The 9,152-nt window shown below is 41.4% G+C and overlaps 1 protein-coding gene across 1 annotated transcript in view; it reads left to right on the forward strand.

The window, feature by feature from the left end:
• Positions 1-8,830, forward strand: part of GABRR2 (gamma-aminobutyric acid (GABA) A receptor, rho 2) — a 41,366-nt gene extending 32,536 nt beyond the window's left edge. Inside the window, exons 5-9 of the mRNA XM_009333088.1 lie at positions 287-369; positions 1,968-2,108; positions 2,353-2,505; positions 4,603-4,799; positions 8,522-8,830. Of these exons, the coding sequence (XP_009331363.1) occupies positions 287-369; positions 1,968-2,108; positions 2,353-2,505; positions 4,603-4,799; positions 8,522-8,830 (883 nt within the window). The remainder of the gene's footprint in view (positions 1-286; positions 370-1,967; positions 2,109-2,352; positions 2,506-4,602; positions 4,800-8,521) is intronic.
• Positions 8,831-9,152: the final 322 nt, after the last annotated feature.

The raw sequence follows: 9,152 nt of genomic DNA on the forward strand, positions 1-9,152 counted from the left end.
GGATATAAAACATGGTGGAAGTATCCATACTGACATTAGTATTACTATAATGCCCAAGATAGTACTTTAGTTCCCTGATAGGTATTGAAATTACAGCTTCCTTTGGAGTGTCTGTGTATAATCCATCTCACTTGGACTTGGAGAATTGGTAGGCATTTTCCTGGGGATTTTCTGTTAACATTATGCATAATTGCTGGCTTTAAAGCTGCAGAATGATTTATCTGTGTTAACATTCTCCCTTCGTTGCTCCTTATGGAAACCAACCTTTCTCATTTTCAACTTCCAGGATCACAGTGACAGCAATGTGTAACATGGACTTCAGCCGCTTCCCCCTGGACTCTCAGACGTGTTCGCTGGAGCTGGAAAGCTGTACGTTGTACTTGTGTTTCTAGCTAGACATGCTCCATGGCTGGCTGCACACACATAGACTGGACACATTTCAAATTACAGTCTATTTTAGAGCCCGAAAAAAAAGTTCACCAGGGTTACTGGGAGTCTTTCTATTGACTTACTCTGTTGTATTTCTAGCCCTTATGCTGCAAGACAGGGGAATTTGCAAGGAAAGCATCCTTGTATGAATTTTAGTAGATGGCACTTTCAAAAAAAACACCAACAGAAATGTTCAACATATACTGGTTCTCAGCAGCTTGCTGGTGAGAAATCTGGGGGAGAAGTTTTCCTCTGTTAATTGCTTCTGACGGGAAGGTGGTGCTTTCAAGTGTCACAGTAAAAAGTTAAGTATAATGATCATTAATTTTCTCTAGATTTTATCGCCCATGTGGTTTATGTATGATATAATCCTGATCCTGCAAACACTGTGACTTGGGCTCAGCTTCTTTGGGAAGGAGTTATTCTGCAGAGAAATTGATTTGAACAGTAAGATTTTCATGGCTGTTCTGTAAACTTTCTCCAGGGTGTGCCAAGACTAACCTCTAATTGTTTTGAGGTCCTCCAGCTATTTAACTGAAATTTTCCTCTACGAACAACAGAATCACAGAATCATAGGGTAATTTAGATTGGGAGGAGAGTTTTAGGCTGGTCTTGAGGTCAGCTGCTCCAACACCTTGCTCAGAGCAGGAAGCTTTAGAGTGTGTTGCTCAGGGCTGTGTCCAGTTGGGTTTTGAAAATCTCCAAGGTAATGGTGGCTCCACAACTTTTCTGTGCAACCTGTTGAAATGTTTGACAGCCCTCATCCTGAAAAAGTTTCCTTTTACCTGCTTGGAAAAAAATCCTTTGCTGCAGCTTGCATCCCTGTCCTCTTGTCCATTCACTCTGCATCTCAGAGAAGAGTGTGAGAAAAGCCTGTCTCCATCTTCTGTATGACCCCCAGCAGGGCAGCAGTTGGACCCCACCACAGACTCCTTCCAGCTGAACAAACCCAGCTTCCCCAGCCTCTCATCTCATGCCATGTGCCTCAGCCCCCGGCCATCTTGATAACCCTTTTTTCATTCCCCATTCTTGCTACCTAGTGCGCTAACTAATTCTTTAAGTTTTTCATTTACAGCCTTCAAATATTTCTGGACTTTTGCTTCAAATCACACCTGTCACTTTTGCTTTTCTCATTCTAAGATAGTTTGAGGTGTCTGTGTTTCCTCCTTCCTCTAAATTCAGGTGTTTTACCCATGACTATTTCCTGAGTTATTTTTATCAGTTAGCAATTACCTGTCTATGATTTTTGATATGTGATGCGCAGAAAAGTACCATTCTAGCTGTCATTTCATCAGTGTGGAGTAAAAAGAGGATCTGTTTCACTGAATCAGGATGACCTGGATTTGTTGTTGTTGTTGTTGTTGTCATAGTATATCATATGGCAAGATCTTTTTAACTTGCTGTTGTTAGCAAACTTATTTGTGGCATTACATCATGCCAAAGATGCCTTTGTGTTTGTTAATTTTGTCTGGATCTATTAACTTTTGCTTTCCCTCCAAGCTAAAGTCACATCACATCATGTTTCTTCTTTCCCGAAGATGCTTACACTGATGAAGATTTGATGCTGTATTGGAAAAATGGGAATGAATCTCTGAAAACTGATGAAAAGATTTCTTTGTCTCAGTTTTTGATACAAAAATTCCACACTACATCAAGACTGGCTTTCTACAGTAGCACAGGTATGGCCTCTTCTGATTTAATGCTATTGCTAAAGCTAATGCTATATTAACTACTTGCGAGAAAGCTCTTGGGATTATGTGTCACTGAACTGTAGTCTCCATGGTCTGGACAATACATGTTTTGACAGATCAGTTTCTCTTTTCACTACCCTTTAGAAATAAAAAATCAGAATAAAGATCTTGTCTCTCTGTACCTACCATCCAGGCTGTTCTCACTGACTCTGGCTTTCCTCCTCTCTCAAAGGCTGGTACAATCGCCTCTACATAAACTTCACTTTACGCCGACACATCTTCTTCTTCTTGCTCCAAACCTACTTCCCCGCTACCCTCATGGTCATGTTGTCCTGGGTGTCCTTCTGGATCGATCGCCGAGCAGTTCCTGCCAGAGTCTCTTTGGGTGAGAGCAACTGCAACAAGCCATGACTGTGTGAAAATCTTTGAAACGTGGAAGTTTTGGAAGGAAGGGGAACTGTTCATTTTGATCGTTAAACATATTGGGCAAGCAAATGTTTGTTTTATCTGATGATTAATATAATGTAAAACTTGCGGTTTGTCTTAAGTCCTTAATCGCTAAGCAGTCCTCCTGATCTATACTTAGCTCAGGACAGAAAGGGCTGTGGTTTTAAAAATAAAGTTGGGCAGAGAAGAGAGGTTTCAGTATTTATGAGTCAATGAATCAAGATTTTTCCCTGTTGTCCAGTCCTGCAGTTCCGAGACACGCATTGCCATTGCTGAGGGTAGAGTTTCACAGGAGTTTAGGCACCTGCAGGGAGTTAAAGGCTTCTGTTACAATTTTCATGAGTGCCTTTCATGAGCAGGATCCTGCCATGTCCCAGCTGCCACAGGAGGTGTCCCAGCCCAGGCATGTGTCTTCCCAACCAGCCGGCACTGGTGCTGTGGCCGGTGGCTTTCTCCAGGCTACCTGGAGGGCGCCAATGTGGCACATCTTCACAAGTTGGGAAAGAAAGGCAGCAAGGGATCCAGTCCTATTGGCTCCTGCGGACTTAGGTGTCCCTCCATCTGGTGTGCCCCTGGGGACACTCAGGGCATCTCTGTAACATCACGCCTCAGACAACAGCAGGGCAGTGAAGGGAACATAGCTTTTCTCTCACATCTGCAGTGCTGGGATGAGAGGCCACCAGTCCCGAGGTGAGGCAGGGGTTGGGTTTCTCCTCTCCCAAGGGTGCCTTCCACTGAGGGCCCAACATTTCTGGGGTAGGGAGGTCTCTCATTTGAGGGAGTGGGAAAGCGAAGAAGGAGCTGCTTGAAAATCCTGTGCACACCAATCTGCCTCTCTGGACATCTAAAACCCATCAGGAGGAGATTTGTCTACGTCAGGACTGGAGGAAATTTTTTCAGCTGAGCATAAAAAAAGCCAATTTGTTTATCACTCCATGCAGAGGTTAGAGGAAGGCAAAAATATAATAGGAGAAATCTCTGAATGTTAATATGTAAGGCTTCCAATACTAAAAGCATAAAACCAGTATTTTAGCCCCACAAGTTTGTCTCACTTAGAGAGCTATGCACTGCAGCAAACATATGAGAAGAGGCAGCTGAGAGTCTGCTCCGCTGAAAGAAATGTGTTCAGTGGATATTATTTAAAAAAAAATTAGATCCTGATGAAAAGTGAACAACAGTAGCTGTGTTTACAGTGGTCACTGTTTTGAAATGGCTGAAGCAGCTATGAATGCTTTTTGGCTCTGTTTTCTCTATTTAAGTGGCTTTGGGAACCTGTAAATATTTTTCTCTCTGCAAAAATCCAGACAAAGTATATACTATTTTGCAGGATTTTATCTATATCTGTCTAAATATATATACACACATACACATGTGTATATAAATATATACATATTCACACACATATATATGTATATAAGCATAAATACATACATATACATTTATAAACACATGCACATATATATATATATAAAAAACACAGTGGTTGTTGTTCAAAGCTTTTTTGATTCCCACAGCCTGAACTGTAGACAAATATTCCTAGAGGTAAAAACATAAAGCCTTTCTTTTGCATTGTTTCATGCAAAACATTTTACCGTTATTGCACGTCCTTTTTAAGATCAGTGGTTTAGATCAAATCCTCTTTAGCTGTGACCAAAAGTCAATACTAGGTTGCTTTCTGGCAGTGCCTGTAACACAGGTTGGTACAGCTAGGAAACAGGAGTCCTTGTCACCACTGGTCTTAGCAGACCTGACTCTAAGCACTGTGTTAAAGCATTAGAGGTTAAGGAGGGAGTTAAATGCTGTTCCTGGCAAAACGATGGCTGCTCCGTTACTCCTCAAAACTAAACCCATCATGCGCACAGAAGTGCAGGCAGTGGAACAGTTCTGCATTGGCAGGAGAGATACTTACCACAGATTTATTTCATATCTAGTATCTTTTAAAGCATCATGTAGAGCGTAATTTCTGTTTTTCTTGAGACAAAAGCCTTATGGACTGTATCAATCAATAACATTTATTTCTCTTGGTTCTTCCCAGGGATAACCACTGTGCTGACCATGTCCACGATCATCACTGGGGTGAACGCCTCCATGCCCCGTGTTTCCTACATCAAAGCAGTGGACATTTACCTGTGGATCAGTTTTGTGTTCGTCTTTCTCTCGGTGCTGGAATATGCGGCAGTGAATTACCTGACTACAGTGCAAGAGCGGAAGGAGAGGAAACTCCGGGAAAGGGTGAGAAAAACTTTTGTTTTGTTCATCCATTTATTCATTTTTTTTCTTACAGATGATCTGGTCTTTATATTGACTGGTTTGTGTCTATAAATGGGAAAACATTGACATCCATGGGTGTATAATTGGATCTGTTTAGAGGACTCCATCTCAGGCTAAATTGCTAACACCAGAAAAACAGGAGTTGGTCTCATGGGTGTTCATAGAAACACCAGAGAAGAGGAGAGTGTGACCTGAACTGGGGAAGACTACAACCTGGAACTGTGTGGGGATGACAAGAGGGGAAAGTATCAAATCTGATACTTCACTGCAGCTGCCACCATTGCTATATTTTTAAGCTAAAGGAGTTATTCGGAGCAAATTAATTTCCTCCCTGTACAGTCAGCTTTACTCTGGAAACTGAATTCAATAGTGGAGTTGTTCGCCATTACCAAACACAAACAACAGCCAGCCAAGTTTATGCTTGTACTTTTTAATGTGCTATGAAATGTCTTATCCTGCATCCTTGGAGTTTTTCAAGACCTGACCAGATACAGCTCTGAGCAACCTGGCCCTGCTGTGAGCAGGAGATAGGACTAGAGACCTCCTGAGGTCCCTTCCAGCCTGAATTATCCTACAGACCTGTGAGCCCTTCTTCTTTGTAATTAAACAAAACACCATCACCTTTTGAACACTAAGGATTGGGACCAAATTTTTTTCAGACTCCACACACCCAGAATATCACCATGTTTTACAGCTTCTTTCTTCCCATTAGGGGCTCCCCACATTAGTTCACAGGTAACATTGGTCACCTACTGCCGTTGTCTCGTGGAGAAATTTGTAGGAGCCTTTCAGAAATGTCAATGCAGACATCATCTTTCATATGATTTGACCATGACATTTCCCTGTCTGAACTACTCTGTTGGCTTTGCATGTCCTTTTCTTCCCCTTGCATTTCTTCCTGTGACTTCCTTGAAGCACAGAATAGACCACCTATCAGCCCAGTACCTTTCCTAGTTGACATCTCATAAAAAAATTAGTTAAATACATTTTAAAAAGCGATTGGAATAAATTCAACAGAGTCCTGTGACAAAATTTTACCTCTCTCCAAGACATTCTCAACAATAGTGTGATTCTGGAAAGCTACTTGAACAGGTCCTGAGTATCTTGATTTATCTATGCCCCCATCCTAGTCCCCACCCAGGGCCCAGCAGTTCTCTGCAACACAAGGTAGAGGTGCTCTGTGCAAGCACAGTGAGTCAAGTGTGTCTCACTTGCTGCGTGTGAGCAGTGGTCTGTGGCCTTTTAGCCAGCCCTGCTCAGACTTCCCATGTCCAAAGAAGACGGTGTCTTGACAGTACACAGGAAATAACAAAAATCCTCCTTGCTACGTTCGACTTGCCTAGAATAAACCTGTATTTTTTTAAAAGGCAAAACCCCCTGTCCTTTGTCTTTAACCGTATTGGAGGGATGAAATGAACTTGAGAGGGTTTGTTACTGTTCTGCTAAGTTTTCGGGAACGTTTTCCCACATCCAGTAATGGCATAGTTTGTTATTTATATCACAAATCTGCCCTTTATTGAGTCTTGTGCATTGAATTCTATATTCAGCAAATGTCTTTTTACTACACAAGGTAAAATATTTTATCCAGTCTTCAGCATGTGACAATATTAATCCTCAGTGGTGGTAACAGGAACATAGATAATAAGCAGCATTATTTGAGGGGATTGTGGTAAAATGTAGGTGAGTGGTCTTGAAGAAGCAGAGGAGACATTTCTCACTGTAAAGGTAGATCTTGTCAGCCAATGCTGCTTCCCTATGAAAGACCCAAAAAAACCTAATATGAATATGTTAGGCTGCCCAGAGAAGAGCTCTATGTTATGTCTACATTAAGAAATTAAATGTGCCTGGGGCCAAGGCTGATGGGCATGGAGTATCTAAAACTAAACCTTCTTTCCCTCAGAATCGGAGTGGTTGCTGTGAACTGCCTGTGGCAAATGGTCCGTGGCCCATGCTTATTCCTGAACCGTACAGGGGAACTTTTTGGTACTTGTTGGCCTGGAGAAAATTCAGAGACATTTCTGACGCTTTAACAGTATTGTCAGCTGAGTTCCCATGCCCAGGGAGGCTCTCTGGCAGTGTTTAATTTATTAGTGTAGACATAGACTAAAATTGCTGCAGAGTGAAATTATGTAGCATACTTCTGCATGTATGTGCCTATGCGAAGACGGGTGTAATTTAAGACTCCGTGGAGGTGGGTTTCCAGCACGTTAGGCTCCCTTGTCCGTAGGGGTGACCATCATCACATGGACATGAAGCCATGGGAACTGTAATTTGACCTGAGGGCTAAGAGTAAATCTGCAGAATTTCTTTCTCTGCTGGGTCCTGCAGCAATTAGCTTATTGCCGTTAACCGCTTTCCCTTCCACCCACCCACCATCTCCCAGACCTGTCATCAGTTGATGATAAAGAGCCTAGTGTAATTCTTCCCTGCGTTTTTTTGGTGGTTTGATTTTTTTTTTTTTTTGAGGTACACCTGCTTAGTATAAAATATGTCTTAAAACCCAACTGATGTTCAGCTGTACCCATGGAGGGCTCAAAAAAATTCCTGGAGTGATGGGTCTAACAGAGCAAATGGGCTACAACCTTGTCATGTTTTTCTGCACACAATCTGCTGATACAAAATCATTTGGCTATGACTAGAACACAGAAAACAATTCTTAAGCTGATTTTTAGGTTTTCAGTAAGCAATGTGATCTGTTGGTTAAATAATTTGAAGAAATAGCCTAGAGTGCAGAGTTTTCTAGTGATATCCTGAACATTACATATTCAGGTATATATACATTTTTGTGTATATGGGGTTTTTTTTCAGGATATATACATTTCTGTGTATATATACTTAATTATTTTAGCTGAACTTATCCTTGAAAACAAGTCCTTGGAAAACCCACACATCAAAGTTGGTGGAGGAGGGAATTGGGGGCAAAGTATTATTGGGTAAGGAAAGCAGTCTCTGGGGAATCAGAGGCAGGAATTCCTAGCAGAAAGGAGGTTTTGGAGTTTGTTTTCATTGCATACAAATATATCATCCATATTGCTGGGACAGAAAACCTGCAGATTTTAAACAGTAGAAGACAGTATTTGCTATTCAAAATTCTACCTGTATTCATTGTTTTTTTTAGACTTGTGGGATGCATGCTGGTGCTTCTAAAGTCAATGCAAGTTTTGACATTAACTTCAACAGAGCTGGGATTTTACATTAGGCTTTTACCTGGTCCTCTCCTTGGTTTAAAATCAGATTTATGAAGAAAACACGTGAATCTGTGAAACCAGAACTTGGCCCTTTTTTTTCCATAACATGTACTGGATAAGCCATTTCCACAGATAAAACTGCATCTTGTCCTTGAATATTTATAAACACAAAGACTGCAAAACCAGGAATCTCAAGACGGCAAGGCTGAACAGAGCTCACTAAGAAAACCTTTTGGTTAGTTTTTATGTCTGCTAAAGCATTTTTCTAATCTTTTCTGTAGCTGCTTGTCCAAGCAGTGTAGCTAAACCACGTTGCTTCCTTTTGGAACACAAGCCAAAAAAATAGTGACTTTTTTGTTCAAAGAGAAACTTACAGTATCTCAATTAAAATTTCAAGCTCAACTGTTTACAGGCTGTCTGTTAATAGAAAGGCATCATTTCTGTTGCTAATGTGTTCTTCCAGTGTTCAGCTATATTTCTTGTTTATGTTCCTAGTTTCCATGTACGTGTGGAATACCTCATTCGAAAACTATGATGCTGGATGGAAACTACAGTGAATCTGATGCCAACAGCCTGGCAGGATATACAAGAAACCAGATGGTCCTAGAGGAAGAAAAACAAGAAAAGATGGTTGTGCACTTAGCTATGAGCAATGAATCTAATTCATCAAGGAAGAGAGGCCTGAAGGGCCATGTGGGCTTGTGCATCATCCAGAACACTCATGCAATTGATAAATACTCAAGATTAATTTTTCCAGGCACTTACATATTTTTTAATTTGATATATTGGTCTGTCTTTAGCTAAGCATGCTGGCACAGCAGTGACTGAAGCAGAAAACATTTACAAAACTCTCTTTTGTTGGTTCTTTTTTGGTCTAATCTGGATGCAAAGCCAGAAAACTGATTATTTTATTGCTTCTTTGGAGGGTGAAGGGGAGGACACATCTTCCAGTGGGCAACTCCATGCACAGGCATCATGGAGGAACCTGCTGTGCTGGCTGCTTTCTAACCCACACCCCAGCTCCTGTCTGCTTTATGACACATGTCATTTCTCATACTTGAAAATATGTGCTCACAATTCACCCAAAAGGTGCTGTATAGTCATTTGGGGCTGGCCACGCTGGTGG

The sequence above is a fragment of the Pygoscelis adeliae genome, unplaced genomic scaffold, assembly GCF_000699105.1.
Source record: "Pygoscelis adeliae isolate BGI_AS28 unplaced genomic scaffold, ASM69910v1 Scaffold57, whole genome shotgun sequence".
NCBI lineage: Eukaryota > Metazoa > Chordata > Aves > Sphenisciformes > Spheniscidae > Pygoscelis > Pygoscelis adeliae.